General features: G+C 41.7%; 2 protein-coding genes and 1 long non-coding RNA gene across 6 annotated transcripts; 2 read left to right on the top strand and 1 right to left on the bottom strand.

Moving 5' to 3' along the window:
• Nucleotides 1-11,306: 11,306 nt before the first annotated feature.
• On the top strand, nt 11,307-14,449 carry Sin1 (SAPK-interacting protein 1). 3 transcript variants are annotated; one of them, XR_013008641.1, is made up of 8 exons: nt 11,307-11,509; nt 11,606-11,746; nt 11,822-12,093; nt 12,171-12,340; nt 12,409-12,705; nt 12,784-13,025; nt 13,106-13,360; nt 13,822-14,449. XR_013008641.1 is itself a non-coding variant. In XM_076420418.1 (7 exons), exons 1-7 carry the CDS (start codon nt 11,437-11,439, stop codon nt 13,279-13,281), a joined length of 1,371 nt encoding a protein of 456 aa, XP_076276533.1. In that variant the 5' UTR covers nt 11,307-11,436; the 3' UTR covers nt 13,282-14,449. The 3 variants fall into 3 exon arrangements, 2 of the variants coding, with proteins under 2 accessions (XP_076276533.1, XP_076276545.1); XM_076420418.1 differs by having other exon boundaries at nt 13,106-14,449; XM_076420430.1 differs by lacking the exon at nt 11,307-11,509 and having other exon boundaries at nt 11,606-11,736; nt 13,106-14,449.
• Nucleotides 13,104-14,379, bottom strand: LOC143207221 (uncharacterized). The gene is made up of 2 exons (XM_076420439.1): nt 14,244-14,379; nt 13,104-14,089 (listed from the first exon to the last, which is right to left on the bottom strand). The coding sequence occupies exons 1-2, from the start codon at nt 14,365-14,367 to the stop codon at nt 13,671-13,673; spliced, it is 543 nt and encodes a 180-aa protein (XP_076276554.1). The 5' UTR covers nt 14,368-14,379; the 3' UTR covers nt 13,104-13,670.
• Nucleotides 14,450-17,106: 2,657 nt separating the features above from the next.
• Nucleotides 17,107-21,068, top strand: LOC143207232 (uncharacterized). 2 transcript variants are annotated; one of them, XR_013008645.1, is made up of 5 exons: nt 17,417-17,805; nt 18,189-18,411; nt 18,476-18,550; nt 18,625-18,787; nt 18,870-21,068. It is a non-coding gene; the product is annotated as an uncharacterized LOC143207232 (long non-coding RNA). The 2 variants fall into 2 exon arrangements; XR_013008646.1 differs by lacking the exon at nt 18,476-18,550 and having other exon boundaries at nt 17,107-17,805.
• Nucleotides 21,069-21,197: the final 129 nt, after the last annotated feature.

The following is a 21,197-nucleotide window of genomic DNA, read 5'->3' as shown; positions in this document are numbered from 1 at the left end:
GGAAACTCGACCGGCACGAAACAAAGAAACCGGAAGGAGCTGCGAGGGCGCAAACGAAAATACGGAGGAGACGAGTCTCCGATTGCTTGCGGCCTGTCCCGTTCGAGATCGGCACGCGCCGCTCGAGATCACGAGATAATGAAAAATAGCGCGAACCTGCCGAATCCAACGAACACAATCTCTAGAGCCATGAGATAAAAGGCCAAACAATTTTTATTTTGCATACAAAACCACGATCTATGTAGTTATTATTAAGCGCTTTGATCCTCGATAGTTCCCGACGACTGCAGCTCGCCATTGCCTGCTTGGCATGGAAGAACTCGGGCTTCTCGTTTTAGTAGAAAGGGTTACCGACAAAGAAGTTCTCTGCTGATCGTAACCGTGAAAGAAATCGCGAGGGTTAATTAGTATGGTAATTTTTATGGAGAGACCGTTCGTCGGAGCTCGGATTAATAGGTCCGCTTTAGAAAAAGGCAGCGAGAAACGATCTACGGCGCGTAGATCGCAATTTACGATTCGCGTTAACGCGAGAGGGTGTCGGACAAGAGAGCACGCTCGTCACTCGTAGAACCGAAGGTTAATACGAACGATAAATCTGTTCGATAAAATCGTGACAGTTCTATTCCGGCTGTGTGTGAGAAGGTCTTTGACTCGGCGCGGCGGGTACGCGGAGAAAAAAAAACCGTGGACGTCCGCGCGACACCCGACGTAATATTTCCCTGAAAGGCAAAAGCGGAGAAAGATAAAGATTCCCGCGGTGCCGTGGACGCCGACAAACGGGGACAGGAAAGGTGCAATGGTCGCCTACCGCGTCGGACGGCGAAACGGTCGAGGCAATCACGAGAATCTAGATATCGACGCGCGAACTCTCCGTGGACTTTGCCGGGTCGCGGCAATCCGCGCGGACGATATCGAACACCTTCGACCCTCGATCGAGACAAATTCCGAAAGGCGCTGTCGAATATCTCGACCGCTACGAAGACAAATACGCGGCCAAGGAAAAAGTATTCCGCAAGGCAAGCACGAACGAACGGCCATCAATTCCTGCTGCTATTGATTGCTAACTAATGCTCCTCGCCTGAGACACCTCGTCTGTCAAATCTCATAATTAGACTGCGGATTTTTATGCATTTATGGCTTATGAAAATGTTCAGAAAAGGCTAGAATGCAATTTTCATTCGTTTTCGATCTGCAAAGGCTGTCCCCATTAAAAATTGGAATTTATTCAATTCCACTTTCTTAAAATTTGTCGACATAAAATTGGAAAATGTGCATTAACATTCGCAGTCTACTCATCTTAGAACTTTCGTACACAATCACGAGACAACAGAGCATTATTCGTAATTTCCACAGTTCAATAAATTTTCCTTCTCAATTCATTTCAATTTAAATAATTCGAGCGCTAACCACGTTACAACGGTGTTGCAGGTGAGAAGCATCATTCAGCAATCGATAACAACAAGAATTGACACAAGGGATGCCGGGCCGAGCTCACTTTGCTGGATTCTACGTTCGGCGGCGGAGAAGGTGAAAACCGGGCGACGAAACACTCGAGTAAATCGAACGATCGGTCTTCGAGACACGCTGCTCGAGTTCGCTTAAACGAATTATCGACGAGCGGAGACAAAGAGAAAGAAGGAGGATGAACTGGTCCGCGATTAAAATTTCCACAGCGCAGCGCAGCGTAGTGGCTAGACCGAGCCGAGGAAAACGCGTCCCGACTCGGATCTTGACAGAGATCGACGTCTGAATACCGCGATCGTTTGTCAGACACAGGGTGTCTACTCCCTGGGGCCGCCGACTCGCTTCTGTATGCGACAATGATCTATACACCTGTATCAGTCGAGGCGATTACTTTTCCGGAACCTCCTCTCTCTATCTACGATGAATACGCTTCTTCAAGAAACTATTACCTATTTCCGAGGAGTTCACTTCAAGCGGCGAGAAACCGAGTTTCACTGGGAATAATTCAAAGCCACCGACGGACATTTCACGATAAGATATTCTGATTTTTAATCGAAAAGTTCTGGATCGCTCGTAAGTTTTAGATAAAATATAGAGATACGAGACAGTGGATCGGGCGAACCGAGAAAATAGAAACACGGTGAAAACAATATCCATAATTAATCAGCAGGTCAGAAATGTCGAAGCGGTGGCTTGAGAAGTCCAGTAAATCTACCAAACTAAAAACAAATGTTAGGGAATAGCAAAGAGTGCGATAATTAGGTTTAAAATAGTCAGAGTAGGAATGAGTGAGACAGAGAGAGAGAGAGAGAGAAGGTATGAACCCAATGTATGAACAAGATAGATCTGTAAAGCTAGGACATCGTAAACTAAGTCACATTTCTTAGCTGTAAGGCTGAAATAAAGCAATAATAATAATAATAACAATTAATCAGCAGGCCCTGTTTGAAAATCTGTATCACGGCTCGATCTTGTACGAGCGGTAAATGCTCTTATATTTCAGTGAGCGTAGCTCGTTGCGAAATAATTGCGTTCTTACGTGGTCTTTGGGTCTTTTACTCCATTAATTCCGCGGGGTATTTAGGTTGACTGTTTGAATTGAGAGACGCTTAGGGACGTGTGCGACGACGACGAAGACGACGACAGCAGCAGGAAGAATCGTATTTGATGGTTCGCGAAATTGGTTTAAGGCGGAGATAACAGTGGCGATACGTCACGATTTAATTGCCAGCTGGCCGGTCTTGTCGGCGTATCAGGCTCTCGGCCGCCTCCCTCCTAATTTCAATTATTATCCCATTCGTTATCGCGGCTCGCACCGCCTCTTTTCGGCTCTCGCGCTCAAATAAATCGCGGACGCCATTTACTGTCGATTTATTTCCCCCGCGACGTTCGCCACTTGAGAGCGTAGGTGTCTGAATGCGCATCCGTCTGCATCATTGCATAATTGATGCGCGCCGACGGGAAAGAATTCGACGCGGCGACGACGAAAGCATTATTCTTTGAAGAATCCCGATGGGAAAAAAGCGCACGAATCCCTGGGGAAATTCGCTCGGGACGCTTCCAGCGAGAATTAACCGGCAATATACACGCTGCATCGAGGAACCGTCAGAATTGAATATTTTTCAGACGTACGAGTAGCGTGATCGACGTTTCGCCAGGCGGTCCAATTAACGCGAACCTTTCGCTATTCCGTACTACGATAAACAACTAAAAGTCAATTTTGAAATGCGGTGGAACCGCCTCGGAAACATTTCGAATGCACCGTGTTATGGTACGTTTCGATCGAACGAACAAATTCGTGAAAAAATTCGCACTCGCGGCACGGAACGAATTTAAATTGAGCCTCGGCGAATACGAACGACAAGAATGCTTGTTTCCATTGAAATTTTGTCGGGGAACATTTGTTCGTTTGATCTGAACGCGCCGCCAGTCAACGTAACTCTCGGAATCGAGCGGAACAGCGGGAATCTCGGAGACCGGAGTCGACGATCCGCTGGTCGAAGACAATCCCGGCCGACAGAAGGAATATGAATATTTGAAAATCCGTGCGTCGCTGCCGACACGCGGAAAACACGACAAAAGAATCGTCGGCGCGGGGTGAGGGGAGAGGGGAAATTGGCGCCGCGACGCAGCGGCAGAAGATGAAAGGCAATGCGATTATCTTCGCCGATAACAGCCAATAAAGCTGTTGCGCGGAAAGTGTGCAAACACACGGCCTTTGTATTTTATTACTCGGTTTAAATAAATCACCGAACACCGTCCTTCGAGAAACCATGCGTCGCGTCGCGACGTCAAAGCGTGACGCGAGCGAAAAGAGGACTACGAGAACGAAAGTAAACAGGGGGAGCACAGGAAAAACGCGTGTCGCTGCGCATCTCTTCTTTTCTTCCAGCCTGATATTATTCGAAAATACGTCGTCGTGTGCCAACGATCCTGAAAAGATTTATTCGTTCGCTGAGCCGGTATGAAATCACAATCGCTCCCACAAGGTAGTTTCCTTTGTAACACATGAAACATGTGGGATGCCTTTGAAGATATCTCGGAACACAAAGGTCGAGAATGAATCAAGAGTAAAATAAATGGTTTGTCGAAGATGTTGGAATGTTTGTATTGAGTGGAAAACAGAAAGCCAGGTATCTCTGTCAGAGTCGTCAGATAAAGACTTGTGTCTACACTCTACCTTCCCCTTTTACGGCGCTATTCCCCCAGCCGTCATCCGGGGCCCGGTTACGTGACGCGTTTCGCCTCTGTCACAATGTCACGTGATTAATCCGATAGCGACAGAGAGAGGGTAACTTCTTCCCCTCAATTTCAGTCAATTCCCCTGATCTGGCGAGTCTGATCTATGTTACGTTCCAGATAAGGAATGACACTGCTACACAACGATTTGATGATTCCGCGCAAGAGATTAAAAATCATAGATATTAGGTAGACTTTTTTCAGGGTTCTAGGGAAAAATTACTTTTGCCTCTCGCGCTAGGACGAGAGCAGACAAACCTGCAAGCCAACGGGCACGACATTAAGAGAAAGATCCGCCCAAGACGACGATGCACATTTACAAGGAAGGGATTCTCGGGGGACTGTCTGGCAGAGTGTAAAATATTAAAAGCGACAAATGACTGTTGTCGCGCTTCCGGCTCCCTTCGAGCACCGCAGCGCGGCGTGTTGCGCGATTTATGTTCCCGGGAGTACGCGGGCCCGCTCGAACGATAAATAATCTTTAATAAAAGTATTTGCCGTCGAACGTGATTCACGTTTCGACACGAAGCAGCCGCGGCGCGGCGGGAATATTGCGCGGCGAACGTATTGTAAAATCGGGCAAATAGGAATGGCCGAGATATCTGCAAACAGAAAACCGTGAGCGGAATACCGCTATCAAATCATGTCGCCGTTGCCGTTGCGCCGCGGAATAGCACCGGCGGTGATATCAACGACCGTCGACGTAATTATCGACCGTTGCACACCGTCGGAATTCCTGCGGGTTGCCTGCAACCTGCAACGCGCGTTGCAACGGCTACAACGGCCACGTTCTTTCGAAGCGAGTCACGCGTCCGCGATCGAACGGATCAAACGTCGGGGGAGACGCGATCGTTTCCTCGGGAATCGCTTTCCTGGATAGAAACGCTTCATTCCGTCCTACCTAATTCGCTCGAACAACGCAGAGTCGCGACGAAAATAATGCACCGACATCACCCCGGCTAATTTCATTAAGCTTCGACCTCGGACGCGAATTTATGTTTCTATTTGTCCGGGTCTGGGTTCTCTTTTATCGCGACACTCTATAGTCGCATTCTCGATGATGGAACAGCGACGGCAATCTTCTCGGTCTAGTCTCGATGAAATAATCCGTGTAAACGGGAAATTCGATAAACGTCCCCAGTCTATTTGAATTCACTCATCGTCGAAAGGCTAATAAAGCGAACTGCTACGCGTACCAAAATCGAGTGTTCTCTCGTGCATCGAAATTCTTTGACGATCAAAATCGACCACATCCGTTTCGCTAAAAAAAAATCGGAAACCGCGCGTTTTCGATCACGCGGATCTTATTTATATTAGCGTCTTCATATTCGTGCACACATGTCTGAACGGGCCCTTACTTTCTCTCTCTCTCTGCCAATACGAAACGTATCACGTGACCGGGCTGCGTCGTAGAACGGGACGGTAGAGTGGGGACATAAATCCGACATGGACGACGTTCGCGAAACAAGTGGCCTTGGGTAGATCGTATCGTTTAGGCCGTGATGCCCGCACAGTCATAAATCGATTCCCTCTCGGGTAATCGTTGTAGCCGGCGATCGATGACGAGGGCGAGAGCACGATTAAGCATGTCTAACGTCGGCAGAGAGTCGTTTGTCGCCATTTGTTGCGAACTTTGAGAAGACGAGGACGAGGGGAACTCGAAATGGGATGGATCGGTTACGAGAGGGAGTTGTTCCGGTAAAAGATCCTCGAAAACGAAAAGTCTGTTTGCTTTCACAGACGATCCCCGCCCCGAGAATTCCACCAGAATTCGATTCGAAAGTTTCCGCGCGAATCCGAATTTAGTTTGTGTTCCGATCTCCTCGGACTCTCTCTCTTTCTCCGCGAGCTTTGGCACGCTCTAAAACGGAACGACTCGTCGACGTCGAGTTTCAGACATTATCACAGAGAAGAGACAGCCAATGTCGACGGCGACGGGTTCGTTAGCGTTTCCGAAGTGTTCCAGCCAGGACTTGAAAATTCTGATAACGTAGATTCGCTGATAAAAAACCTTTAGAACGATGGAGATAGCAAAATAAGAACCGAAACAGATGGCAGACAAGTGCTTTGTAGCAGTTATTCGGAATAAAAGTTGTTCGCAACCGTTTTAATCGGAACCTTTGTACGTTATGGTATAACGGTTTGAAATAGTTATTTTCGGAACCGTTTCAAGCCCGGTCGGGCGAGATTGGAAACCGTCGGGAAAAGCCCGGGTAAGCTATACTTTCTTTTCAGAATTGACGGGGATCGATCGGCCGCGGAGAACAATGAGAAGCGGCGTTCGCGGTTGCGATGACAATGAAACCGAGCGAAATGATATGCACCGCGAGCATCTTTCAGCGAGTTAAAAAACGATTGAAGTCGTTTGAGAGAGCGACGATAGACCGAGAGCAATCGAGAGATCGAACGAACCAGTCGAGAGGCGGGAAGCCGGCGGTGGCAACGAACGGCTGGGTGCGCGTTAATATCACGCGGCAAAGAATAATCGGCGCTGGCCGTGATGCTTTTACACGGCGGGGCATTAATTTCACGTAAAGCCCGCGTCGCTGGATCGGAAACGGGAAAATCGATACCTCGCTGTCGCATTCCATCCTGCTCGGAGCGGATCGTTTTACGCGGCCGGCCTCGAATTATCGCCGGGACAATTAGAGCCGGCTTTCGTTCGTAATTAGCCACCGAAATCGGCTCGCGCTTTAATCTCCTGTATCTCACGTTCGGTCCTACTTTCCCGTCCATTTTTATTTTCCGGATCGATCGGTCGCTCGCGCGCGCTTTTCTTTCGCGAGATCTCCGGAAGATGATCGCGAGAGGTCGATTCTTACGGATCGAATCGGCCGAGAAACGAGGCGAATTTCCACCGGAGAATCGGCACGGGCCTATATCGGCGAACTCGCCGGTAATTTTCCAAGTGCACGCCGAAAATTTAGCGCCTGATATACCGAATCGCGCAGCGTTATCGAGGATGCTCAATTAAGCGAGCGTACGCCCGGTTTGTATAAAGGGTGAATCCAACAGGATCTAATGCTACCGTTTTCCAGGGTAATTTATGACCGGCTATTGTACTTTGAATGGGGTTCTCGTTATTATGGAGCGGGCCAGGGGACAGGAACAAACGGCAAAGACGAAAAGAGCTGGAGATAGGAGACTCAAGAGAAGGAGAGAGGAAAGGTTGAAGAGAGTCGTGGGAGGAACGAAGTCGTCGGAGAGGAGCGAGAAAAGGAGACCAGCGCAGAGAAAGACTGACAAATAGAGACCGGGGGAAGAGAGAATGATATCCGCGAAAACGAGAAAAAATCGCAAAAGGACAAGAGAAGGAGAGAGAACGAAATGCAAGAAGATCGGTAAGAAAGGACGAAAAGAGAAAGAACAATCGCGTATAGCCCCAAGGCGCGACAAAGGAGATCGTACTATGTAGAAGACTGTAGACGGATGGTTTCACCTGGAAAGTCGGTAGCGTTGCATATTGTCTCCGATTCACCTGTTTCACAGCCTATGGGTTTTCCAAGCTTCCCTACCTACCTCTGCACCGCGCCGCGTCACGGCTTGGCGTTCCGTCTTGCTTGCTTCTTCCTGATCATCCGATTACATCGAGAGACAAATCGAGTCGCTTTTCTTTGTCTTTAATTACTGGCCTAAGGAGCTTTGCGCGAATTCCCGTTTTCGTGCTTAATTTCACGAACACTGAAATAACGGAGACATTTATTCAACCCGTCGCGTTCGTTATATTCGGTCAGACCCGTTAAGCGAACTTTGAATTTCTTCTTTTAATTACTTGGACCGACAACTTGGCAGTCTTAAAAATTCCATCGTTCAAAGAATGAAATTTCGTCTCCCATTTCTAGGAGACGCGGCACTCAAAGTGTTAATTGATTTGAAGATTCTTTGTAGGAATATTTGAAGTCCGGTGCAATATTTCCGAAATTGTTGAGCACCTGGCAATCGTAATATAAAAATCTCAAGGCGTGTCTCGATGCACATTGCTTGCGATGCGGTCGATGTGTATGCGATATCCTTGCAACGTTTTACGATACGTCGCACACATGGGTTTCCCGTTCGCTCTGTCCTCGGCTCGTTTTCTCCAATGAAACATGTCCCTCGATCTCTTCCACGCAGCCGTCTTTCTCTCTCAAATTTTCTTTCGCACGCGAACGCTTGTATTTTTTCCATTCTTCAGCCACGCCAGACGTCTTCGAAAGGAAATTCTAAAACGCGCTGCTTTTCACCTTGTTCCTTTCTTCGTTATTGGACTTCCGACACCTTTCAGTGTCCACTGAACCAGAGCCTGGTTCTTTTCTCTCGTTACATCGCATTGCAAGCGCGAACATTCCTCCCTCCCTCTCCAGGAATGCAGCTTACCAGGCTAGCGCACCCCTCTGTTCCTATCGCAAACCTCGTCTCGTCCCGTCCGCCATTAGCCGATCCGAGGAAACCATCAAAATCTTGATCTTCGGAGCAAAATCAGCAGATGATTAGTGCATCAGAAGAAGTGCATCGTAGAAATTTTCTAAATTTTTAATCTTTTACACAGCAATAATATTGCTAAGCGTTTATGTGCGTGTCTGCGCGAGTGAAAGGATCAAAATGATTGAAAATGCCTAAAAAATCATACAGGTCTACCCTGCATTGCGTTGACGTGTTCCTGTATAAGGGGGCCCAGTCCCCTGAGACCAACTCTGGCTCGAATAGAGTTCCTGGGTCCACACTAGAGACAGCCGTGAGGGTTTAGTTGATACACCACGTAAGGGGCAGCTGAACAAGCCAGCGAGGGGGCAGGATATGCATAAGGCGGATTTCGCTCAAAACGGATTTCGCGGGGCCCGTTCGATTCAATGGTTCCCAAGTTTCGCTCGTCGAGTCCGTTCAGCCGAGCCGGGAACAATCGAAAACGCGTAAAATTCGCAATTTCTCGGAAAGTCCGCGAAATCGTCGCAATCTTGTTCGCGGCGTTCGAACCGAGTTTCGAGATTGTTTTCCTCTTTCAAAGCGATCGTTGTTGGTTGAACTGTTTCTCCTAGAGTTGGCGAACAGTCGATTCCACGGTCGGGGAATTTCTCGGTCCCGGAAATTTCCGCGATACATACTTTGAACGCTGGCAGCCTGGGCCAACCAGGAGGATGACGAATAGCGGTGGCTGACTGGTCGGTTAATTGTCGGCTTTGTAGCATAACCCGGTTATTACGGTGTACGCCGGAGTTTCGTAGTCGCCGGCCGCCGACGCCAACGAGATCCGTCGCGACGACAACGAGGGTTCTTCGTATTACTTTGGGACTCCGTTTCCGCCATCGCGCGCCCGAGGCCAACTTGATGGATGCCGGATACACGTGTTAACGTCCGCGCCGTGCATCCACCTCGTCCGTGTTCGTCCGTGTGAATTTTTATTGGAAAACAGCGGTTCCCAACCGGCGAGCGAAGCTACGGAACAGCTCTGCTCGTTAGCCGCTGCAATAGAACGGACCGTCGGCATCGTCGGGCATCCCAGAAATTCATAAAATTGGGAAGCTCCGATCCAAATGAACGCTGGAAGCGCATACGAGAGAGTTCGCGTAATATGCATGCAGGTCCGTATGCAACCGGCAACCCGAGGTCGCCGAGGGACAAATGAAATGGTACCCGAACGCGAACACCCGACATATTAATTCCGCAGCTTGGATACGGCTGGAGAAGACCATCCAAGAACGAACGGAGAATGAAAAATGTAATCCACCTTGTACTTGGTCCGACCACCGTTGTGGTGATCGCAAAAGTACACCGGATTCGGAGACAAAAAAAAAGTTTCGTTAGCTACATACGTGAGAAATTGCGAGATGCTTCCAAGCAGCGAACTCTACTTTCCATTGGCAGATAACTAGCCGACGAATAGAAGCGCTATTAACAGCTATTAACCCTCATCCGTCTCTTATTTCACGAACTGGACCTGTCTCTCGGTGTCAAATTGACACAGCGGTAAAAGATCGATAAAATAATAAGATAAACAGTTATTGTTCTCTTTTTCAGAGTTATCCGTTTCGCATTAAAAAAAATAATTTCGGGAAAACTGTGTCAAATTAACACGAGAGTCGGATGAGAGTTAATTAAACGGTGAAGATCAAAATAGGACTCTATTTTGGAATTCATAACCAGTGTTATTCTTTGAAGATTTCGTCGTCCATCGTCTCGGAGCTCTTCTCCCAGGCAGGAAATTATCGATAAAACCCAGATCCTCGGGGAAGAAGAGGGTTCTCGGCGAAATCCATAAATAATGAAAAGTTTGATCGCGAGCGCTGTTTCGCTTTCATTCCAACGGACAATAAGGTTTTCCATTAGCATGGTAAACGTGGCAAAACTACCGCTTCGTATACGTCGTACGTTGCCGCGTGTACATACAGTGAGTACACCAACGATCGGCTAGCTGCTTTTTCCTCTTTACCGCTATACATACACATATAGCTCGAGATATAACCCGATAGTTACCAATAAAGTAAAATAAGTATGTTAACAGTAGGTAAAAAGAATGAAACGAAGCCGCAAGGCTATATCGAAATTGTCTCATTTTTGTTCTGTATTTTCAGTTTGATGCGTTTAGTTTGAACTGCTCCACAGTGTATCGAATGGCCTTTTTTAGATGGAAAAAGTCATATCAGAAAATAGATATAACCTTTATACAATATATTCTTCTTTGGAAATATGTTTACCAAGCCTAATTATACCCATAATAATACATACCACTATCTCCGGGAATTTGGGGGAGTCCTGGCGGTCCGAACCCTGACAGCTCCAGAAAAGGTCCAGAAGAAAGGTCCGTGGACCTAGAAACCATTTCCTCTTCCCTTGGGACTGACTCTGACCCATCTCCTATGACCCTATGCCCTATGCTATTTTCTAGAGGTGTGCGAGAACCCGAAAATGTTGCGTCGGGTCGCGACGAGAATTTTTTCGGGATCGAGACGAGTTCTCGAAATTTTTGAAATTCTCGATAAAGAGGAATTTCTGGATCTTAGAATTTTTTCCCGTAGGAATTTTTAAACGTTTGACGACTCGAAGTATTTGGTCGGTGCCCCTACTAAGTATTTTCAGTTTCGATACTCTCTGGTAACAGATAAACGGTCTAAACGGTGTCTGTGGAGCCATCTATCGGCGAGAGACATAACCGACGTGTTTACACATCAAGATCGAAATAAGACTGAAGCAAACGTTCGTTTAAACAATAGTTGCCCCAAGTTTTTACGGTATAAAAAATACCCGAGTAAAAAGAGAATGGCTTTATACGACAATGACCACTGGCTCCTGTCACACATCCGAGATAGTTTTTTACTGACAGACAACACAGGTACATCCCACGTCTTATTAAGGTTACACGTCAGGATGCTCAACGAGGAGAAAAGCTCGTATCATTTATTAAAAATTTTACACGATACGATTTAAGGCCAGTGCGAGATAGTGATGGTCGGAGAGGATATCCCTAAACAATTAAAATCGAATGGCACATTACACTGTTATCCTGGTATGGAGTCAAGCGACGACGAAGATTTGGATGGCCTCGGCGAGTCTTATGATGTACAGATGGGTAACTTTTTCCAACAGATTATCATTCTTATTCCAGCGTAACATAATTATCGATGTAATTTTAATATTACCACAGATATAGAATACAGTCACAGAGAACGGTCTAATACTGCTAAAAGACTGGAGAAAATGGACCTTGAGAAAAAGAAGGCTGCCAAAGTCACTGTAAAGTGGGAGAACAATCCTGCGATATCTCTTACCGAGCAATCGGAGCTATTTCAAAGGAAAGACTTTCGTAAAAAGACTGGCCAGGGTACTAAAAGGCATTCTCTTTTATCTGAACAGCTCGAGAAATGTCCAAACTTGCCGCAAAACCCATTTATGGAGTACGCTAAATTCGATGGTAGCGTACGTATCGATGTATTGTATCAAGTTGTGTAACAAGAACATTTAGGTATTCCTGTTTAAATGAAATTTGTACACAGGCGCAAGTCGATATCCCTATCAGAAAGTACAGGATTTTCATGTGTATGTTACCAAAAGAACACAGAATGTACCCTTTACAAGTAATCGTAGTCGCTACAGCGAAAGTATTGGAATTCATTGGATTAATTTGTTACAAATACGCGAACGAACATCCGGATCATCCTTTAAAGTGTGAATCGCTTCGGTCTCGCATATCGATTTGTTGCTGGAAATATTTTGATAGTCGAACGTTTTCAGGGACGACATCACGAGGTACGGCTTATATTTCACCGAAGACGACGGCGAAGTTGATTGGGACTTACCGTGCCTTGATCCGAGGGAAACTATTTCTAAATTTGAGTTTACTACGCTCGGTCTCACGGAAATGAAAGCGAGCGACCGTGCGAGACACAATATGATCACTCGCATTGAAACGATCGACGAAGAAAGTTTTATAGAGAAACAGAACAAAGAACAACAAGAAGTTGCCGAAGATTTGGCGAAAATGGAAGGTCACACCACTGCCATGGAAGCTCCATTATACCAATCATACAGGCATTTTTTCATTCTAATATGCATTGCTGACATACAATCGCGTTTCACAATATTAATTTTTGTATCTCCTTTTTACAGGGTATACATAATTAATAAAGTCAGAACAAAGACTGAAATTTACCTAGGTATCTCAGGTGAAAAAATCGAAATCAATCCAATAATAACTGGTAAAGGTGCTGGACGATTTTGGAACAGGCAACGCGCAGTTAGCTACCAAATAGACAATATTGCCTGGTGTGAAATCACGGAAACAAAGGGATCAAAGACAATTTTTACGTTAGTTTATACTCCACATTCTTCTACTTCCGAAAATATTTTAGGTATGCTTTTGCTATACTATATGTATAACAAGTTTCACATCTAGACAAAACTTGACTAATAAATAAATATTTTCGAGCAGTGTCGTCCGGACAATTCAAAAGTCATGAATTCGAGGCAGATTCAATAACTGGCGAGGAGATCGTCAGAAAAATAAATCATATACTTGAATTACACAGTAGTACCTCGAGGAAAGAGTATTTATCTCAAAAAGAGAGAAAGATCGCTAGGCGCAAGAGTTTTTACTTGCACAGATGACAACTCTACTGGTTTCTGTATTCTATTTTACATTATTTAAAACATTAATCGTTTTAATGCAATCAGGATTGAAACACAGGTTTGCTTCGATACGAATATATCATTATCGATTCGATGACAATGCCATGAATATTTTTAGATCGGAAAGAGAAAATTGGTTTTAAATAATTAAGGACTACATACTGTTTTTCTTTATATTATCCTATAATTTACACATACTTACGTCTATATATAAAATCTACATTGTTTCTGTACAAAGATAAACGTTTTTGTTCTTCCATTGCTTACAGGTATCTTACTTTTATCTTATAATAAAAGTAGAATGTCCATATAATGTAAATATTTAATTTTATCATGAGCATTGTACCAACAACATTACAGTGTGTATGTCACGATTCAGACATCTCGATAATCTTTCCTGTACATTTACTAAGTCTTTTCTCCATTTTGAAAATAAATCTCTGATTTAATTTGTACACCATCTGATTCAGTATCAATACTTTCGACGTTGTTTCTCTTAACTTTTTATTCTTTTTCCAGATATTCTGATAGTTTGGGCGGGCCACAACGAAAGCTTTCTCAGAATCTGTTAGAGCAGTCAGATCAACAGGTTGCCCTTCATTTTCTAAACGCAACTTTTGTTTTGTCAAGCTCTTGCGTTCAGCTCTCCTTTGTTTCAGCGTTTTTAGCCACTCCGTCCTCTCATTTTTAAGGCTACATATATATTGTTCCAAGTCAAACGCTTCCACTTGTGGTGTTTCAGATACACACGCCTTTACGTCATTATTATCCAGAGACTTTTCATCTTCTGCAAGTTGTGTATTTTTGGTTAGAAACTATGCTTTCACTGTCATACAGAATTTTAACTATTACTGTAAAAAGTCTTGTCGACACGATACATCTCTGCGAATTGTTTAAAACTTACGATAATAGAAAATGTAAATATAAATATGATCACTAACCTTCATACTGGTCAAAAGCAATTACACGATTGTAGAAGACAGAAGATCGACGTTTCTGAACTGCTGTATCATGATTCAATGGCATTTTCGAATGCGACGCATCCGATGAACTACAGTTATTCATATCGATAAATATTCCAACATAACCTTTCTGTGCACACAGCTTGCAACAACAATAAACATTCGTTAGAATTTAAACAAACCAATCACGATTCAAACAAACTGAACCAAAGAGTGGGGATATCCCTACTCTTCGACTGAACTGCGCATTCCATCTGCGCCATACTTCATGGAGACTAGAAGTAAATGATGGCGCCATCTAGTTTATTTCAACATACTCTCACTTCTAAGTGAACAATACCGAATGATAAAGTCAGAGAGTATCAGAGAGTATTTTCAATACACACGCGGATATCACAATCCTCTCTGATATTATTACCTGAATTTATTTGAATGTACTGTTTTTATATTGAGTTCTAAACAAAAAATACGTGCGGAATTTTTGAATGAAATATTCGTATCGTCAAATATAACAATCGTGACCAGAACGGATACGAATATTTCCAAAAATCGTGGATTGCCACGAACTCTCCAGAAGTTTCTATCTGCTGAGCTGTCGCTGTAGTAAACAGTCAGTGGTCGTGGTCGTGGTCGTGGTCAGTGATGCCAGAATCGGGGACGCGAGGACGCTTCCCCTCCAGCACAGGTTCCCCCTCTCTGACGGACCGTCCTCGCCGTAGCTTCTGCTGCGCACGCGCTACACACGAACGTACTTCTACTCTGCCCGTGTGAGTGCATGCTCGATTGCACGCGCGCTACACACAAGCGTACCTCTACCATGTCCGTGTGACTACCTGCTCGACCGAACGCGTCGGCGACGTGTTCCTTCGATTTTCACCAATTTTCATGTTGCCGAAGTTTCGGAAGCACGAATCGGAAAGTCGGGATCTGGAGACGGCGCGCATTTGAATCCCGGGACGGCGCGGCGCGGCGCGGTGCACATTTTGCTATAACTTTTGATCTAAAAAAGATATCGAAGCGAAATTTGGACTAAATTTTTTTTTTAAAAACCGGGTTTAATGGTTCATCCTAAAATATGTTTTGTATTTCTTAAAAAATTTTTCTCGTTGATCTTTAAAGTTAAGGTAGTCCAGAAGGCCCCCAACACAAATTGATTTTTAGTCGAACCATGCTCAATAAACAATTACGAAAAAATTTATAAATATTCCACTTAATAGCACACATGATTGAGATTTTTTTCAGATTTTTCAGATTATGCAGACATGTTTAAAAAAATTGAAAATCTCGAAACATTCGAAGAAAATGCATATTTCGTATTGAACTTTTCGAGATACCAGTTTTATAAAAATTCATTAGTCCGATATTATTGAAACAATTGTCCTTAATTTTTCTCAGAATTTTTTATAAATTGTATCGTTAAAAAATCAAAATCAATTTTTTCGATACTTCTTTGTTGATGTATTATGTAATACTGAATATTTTTATAATCAGAAAAATAATGTACAGACTTGATAATGCAATATAAAATATTTTATTTACGTTATATTTCAATATACATATGTGCATCACTCCTAACAATTTTGGTAATCACATAATTATTGTAACGACATTTTACATATATAAGGTCGTTAAGTATGAAACTAGACAAATAAAACACAAATTTCAAACACATTTGTCAAGTTTCATACATCTCCGGTTACGAAAATCGATTTTAAATGGTCCCTGCCTTTCTGTAACATAACAAAAAAAAAAAAAAATTAGTTAAAGTCATGATTGCAAAGTATAGAATAAAATATTAATGTATAACTTTATAGTATAGTTTATACTTATCTTTTCTTTGAAGTCATTCTCTTGAATCTGCTAATATTGATTTTACGTTGTCCAGAAAGTCCACTCCAGCTGACACACACGCGATTTTGAATGGGCCTCTGCCTTTCTATAGCATAAAAAACACATAGTTAAAGTTATAATTATACAAAGTACAGAATGAAATATTAATGTAATCATACACTTATCTTTTTTCTTTCAAGTCATTCTTGAATCTGCTAATATTGATTTTACGTTACCGCGATTTTAAATGGTCCTCTGCCTTGCTACAACATAAAAAAACACATAGTCAAAGGTATAATTACAAAGTACTTACAGAATGAAATATTAATGTAACGATACACTTCTCTTTTCTTTGAAGTCATTCTTGAATCTGCTAATATTGATTTTACGTTATCGCGATTTTAAATGGTCCTCTGTCTTTCTACAACATAAAAAAAAACACATAGTTAAAGTTATAAGTACAAAGTACTTACAGAATGAAATAGTAATGTAACGATACACTTCTCTTTTCTTTGAAGTCATTCTTGAATCTGCTAATATTGATTTTACGTTACCGCGATTTTAAATGGTCCTCTGTCTTTCTACAACATAAAAAAAACACATAGTTAAAGTTATAAGTACAAAGTACTTACAGAATGAAATATTAATGTAACGATACACTTCGCTTTTCTTTGAAGTCATTCTTGAATCTGCTATTTCATTACCGCTGACACCCACGCGTTGCTATATTCAAAGAAAAAGTAGACATAATTAAAATCGTAATTCTAATTGCAATCTTGTAGGACTCAATATAAATAGTAACGTATACTTATCCTTTTTTATCGATGAATATGGTCATTCACTAAAATAAATTCCTAATAAGATAAAAAAATGTTAAAAACCCATTAAAAAGTATTAAAAACGCGACAAAGAAACTGTAGGCTGTTTACCCAACCAGCACACATCGTCTCATAGATGTCTGTTTCATGTCGTCGTCCCGTCTGAACGTCTATGTCCCAAAGATACGTCTTTTAGTCGCCAAAAAGATATCTTTATGGAGACGTTGTTTTCACAGCAGAGGGTGAACGTCTTTCAGCTGTCTCATTTCAGTCGTAAATGCAACGTCTCCATAAAGGATATCTTTTTGGCGACTGAGAGACATTTTCCGGAGACGTTGTTTTTCCTACGCCGCCGGTAAAGAGTGGGGTGGAGTAGGGGGATACAGCTTCTAAGGAAGAACTTTTTTCTGTGCACTTTTTCGAAAAAAGAGCTCTGCATGCTAATCCGCAATAATACAGAGAGTATTTCAACGCAAAGAGCATTCGGAAAAAGTGTACAGAAAAAAAGTTCTTCCATAAAAATGTACACTTTTGTTGTTTACAAAGTTCCAAGAGCCAAATCCAAAAAAGGGCTCTGTACGGGACCCCGCAATAATGCAGAGAATATTTCAACACAAAGAGCATAAAAAAATATTGCTTCTTCGCGAAATGCGTCTTACCCGCGTGATCGAAAAAATCAAGCTGTTTCATATATTCTCCGTCAGTGTCTTTCCTGCGAGAAACATATCTGCTTCTCTGTCTTCGTAGTTCACCCCGAGTGGCGCTGTTGAAGTTACTATTTTTGGTCCGGCGCACATGGTCGACACCGGTCGACACCAGGTTTAGAGAAGTGTCTAATTGTATTAGTGTATTGTAATAGTGATAATTTATCCGACGAGTGTATATTTACAAAAGTAAGTACTTCCATTGCTGTTATTTGTTACCGTTAGTGTCTTTTGCTGATGCCCTTCCGCTATATTGCGCTATATTCGAAGTTTACTATGGGGTTGGCAAGAAAGTCAAAGAAAGTACTTTCGGTATTGTAAGGGGGTAGACTGCTTTTTCCAGGATTGCAAGGGTGCGGGATTGCAATTGATTGCAATCCTGGAAACGAGTCTACCGCCCTAATGTGTAAATAAGTGTGAAGTCAAAAAATGAACAAAAATTGGTCATATTTCCATTCCTTCATTCTATTTGCTATTTTTCTAAATATATTCTTTAATTAAATATATTTACGTCGTAATTACATATATGTTTAAATTAGTCTCTAAATTTTACCATACTTTTCAATTCTTAGAATATATACACACAAATGGAGATGCCTACAAATACATGGACCGTTGTCCAATTTTTGGCGGACGGAACGGTAGAAGCGGTGCTAAATAGTTGGCTGGAAGGCGACAAATGTTATTGGCCACCGGTACACAAATCAAAATTGAGCAACGCAATCCAACAATGTGAACTGCCTCAACCTTCGTGGGAGCACTTTTCTGTAAAGATCTTCAAAAACAGTACCTTTGGTAAGTTAAAGTAGTTACACACCATACATGTATAATTAAAATAATAATTATATAATGCTTCTAGACGGCTACACGAAGACTAGAAGAAAAGCAAAGGAGGCCGAAGAGACCAATGACTTGTTTAATAAATACACTTAAAGTAGCTGACGTTTATCTTTCATTTTCATTAAATTAACAGAATGTGATATGCTACATAACAATTTTTTATTTTAGGCAGCAGAAGTGCACAATACGGGGGGCACAACAGCTACAACTTTGCCAGGAAAGTCTAGGTATCATTATGACTGACGTGCTGGCATGGCAGTCTGCTATAGCTGATTGGGCCGGAAGGGCAAAAAACCGTTTGCAAATTATCGAACGGCCAGCCTTGTTATATGTAATTATCACCCTTATTTTAATATTATTATTATAATGATTATTCATGTGCAAATTAATAAACAAAGATATTCTTATTCAAGGTGCAGCGGAGAAAGCCAAAGTGGACGGCAGCCGCAAGAAACATGAACAAAGCGAGTGTGACCAAGTGATTTTAATTTCAATATATCTGTGGTTATCAGGAAGAACGCCGCATGTCACATATACTTCCACTTTCGATCACTAATACTTTGACATAGGAGGTTGGTTAAATTGCATTGTTGTCTGAGCCTTCCAAACGTGTTTCCATGACTTTTTTTCTGGTAAATATGTACAGTAGCGGACAAAAGTGTAAGACCGCTCTAAAGAAGACGATAACTTTTTTAATATTTTACTATACGATTTGAACTTTTTTGGGAAACTAGAGCAATTAGTTTACTAAAGGACGCGAAAAGAAATTTTTTCAAAAATTGCAATTGATCGGAATTGTTGAAAAAATACTAAAAGTTGATTGTTTATTTAAACATATCCTGAAAATTTCGTCAAAATCGGTCGACGTTGCAATGAGCTACAAACGTTTAAAGATGGTAAAAATTGCAGATTTTCGGCAATAAATCGTGAAAATCTGCAATTTCTACCATCTTTAAACGTTTGTAGCTCATTGCAACGTCGACCGATTTTTACGAAATTTTCAGGATATGTTTGATTGACACAGATCTACACAAAACGTGTTTTTTAAATTTTCAATATAGGTCCACATAAAATAATTAAAAAATCAACTTTTAGTATTTTTTCAACAATTCCGATCAATTGCAATTTTTGAAAAAATTTCTTTTCACATCCTTTAGTAAACTAATTGCTCTAGCTTCCCAAAAAAGTTCAAATCGTATAGTACAATGTTAAAAAAGTTATCGTCTTCTTTAGAGCGGTCTTAAACTTTTGTCCGCTACTGTAAATCCTATACTCTAAAGTCTAAAGCTCAATGAATGCATAAACTTGAATTTTTGAAATTGTGACATGCGGCGTTTTTCCTTACAACCACAGACATTATCAGTAATATTTTATTTTAATTTTTATATTTTTTAATTTTAGTATACAGGGTGAGGCGCCAGAAACAGGCCCCCTGAATAAGCATTAATCAGATATTAGTAGCTTTTTTGTAGATGGACGCGTAAAGGACATGTGAAGGTCAACTTAATTTTTTTAAATGGAATGAGGTATTTTTTAATACATCAATGATGCAGCTGGACCTATGTATGTCGAAAAGTTAATAGTTCAGGAGATATTTCAATTTAAATAACTCTAAAATACCATTACTGTCGTACTAAGACGTTACATAAGTAAGTAAACACTAACGTCTTAGTACGACAGTAATGGTATTTTAGAGTTATTTAAATTGAAATATCCCCTGAACTACTAATTTTTCGACATACATAGGTTAGTACTTTTTTATAACGAATGTCCAGCTGCAGCATTGATGTATTAAAAAATACCTCATTCCATTTAAAAAAATTAAGTTGACCTTCACATGTCCTTTACGCGTCCACCTGTAAAAAAATAATACACTACATAATGTACCCCTTCAGACCATGCAACTTCTGTATACAAAACTTTTTCGTGCAACGCATACTTTGGAAGTTATTTATTGGTGTGCAAGTTGCGTGGACCACCCTGTATACTGATTCTGATGTTTCAACTGTATATTTTATTTCAATTTTTATATTTTAATTTAAGTGTATTAATTTTAATGTTTTAAGTGCGTGATATTGTATTTTAATTTTAATACTTTATTTCTAATATATTAATTCTAATGTTTTAAGTGCGTGATATTTTATTCTGAATGTAGTATTTTATTTTACGCATACTTTGGAAGTTATTTATTGGTGTGCAAGTTGCGTGGACCACCCTGTATACTGATTCTGATGTTTCAACTGTATATTTCTTTTCAATTTTTATATTTTAATTTAAGTATATTAATTTTAATGTTTTAAGTGCGTGATATTGTATTTTAATTTTAATACTTTATTTCTAATATATATTAGAATTTAATATATTAATTTTAATGTTTTATATATATTATTTTATATATATTTTTATTTTATAAATAGTACATATATTATTATAATAAACTATTTGTTCGTTTACTTTAAACTATTATCGTAAATTGATTTTTCCCTCCCACTCCCTTTTCGCATAAATACGTCTCTCTAACAAGCTCAAGAGACTTCTGAAAGTCGCCTAAAAGATGCCCGACAGAGTCGTGGAACATGTCTCTACAATGCCTGAAACACGACTAACAGTCATTCTCAAGACCACTTTAAGACAGGCAACTTTGTAACAAACGACCTTCCGGAGCCCTTGTAGAGACTTTCCGGAGACATTCGCAGACATCTTTCAGACATTTGAATGTCTAGCGGCAGACATCTTTCTGC

Source organism: Lasioglossum baleicum, chromosome 1 (genome assembly GCF_051020765.1).
Source record: "Lasioglossum baleicum chromosome 1, iyLasBale1, whole genome shotgun sequence".
NCBI lineage: Eukaryota > Metazoa > Arthropoda > Insecta > Hymenoptera > Halictidae > Lasioglossum > Lasioglossum baleicum.
Note: the sequence above shows the minus strand (reverse complement) of the source record. Positions and strands in the feature narration are given on the sequence as shown.

Excerpts from the sequence above, each read along its gene's own strand:
- Sin1 (XM_076420418.1), top strand. The coding sequence starts at position 11,437 with ATGGCTTTATACGACAATGACCACTGGCTCCTGTCACACATCCGAGAT. Across the intron at positions 11,747-11,821 it reads GTCTTATGATGTACAGATGG|ATATAGAATACAGTCACAGA; the intron begins GTAACTTTTTCC and ends ATATTACCACAG. Across the intron at positions 12,094-12,170 it reads ACGCTAAATTCGATGGTAGC|GCGCAAGTCGATATCCCTAT; the intron begins GTACGTATCGAT and ends ATTTGTACACAG.
- LOC143207221 (XM_076420439.1), bottom strand. The coding sequence starts at position 14,367 with ATGAATAACTGTAGTTCATCGGATGCGTCGCATTCGAAAATGCCATTG. Across the intron at positions 14,090-14,243 it reads TGCTTTTGACCAGTATGAAG|AAGATGAAAAGTCTCTGGAT; the intron begins GTTAGTGATCAT and ends CACAACTTGCAG.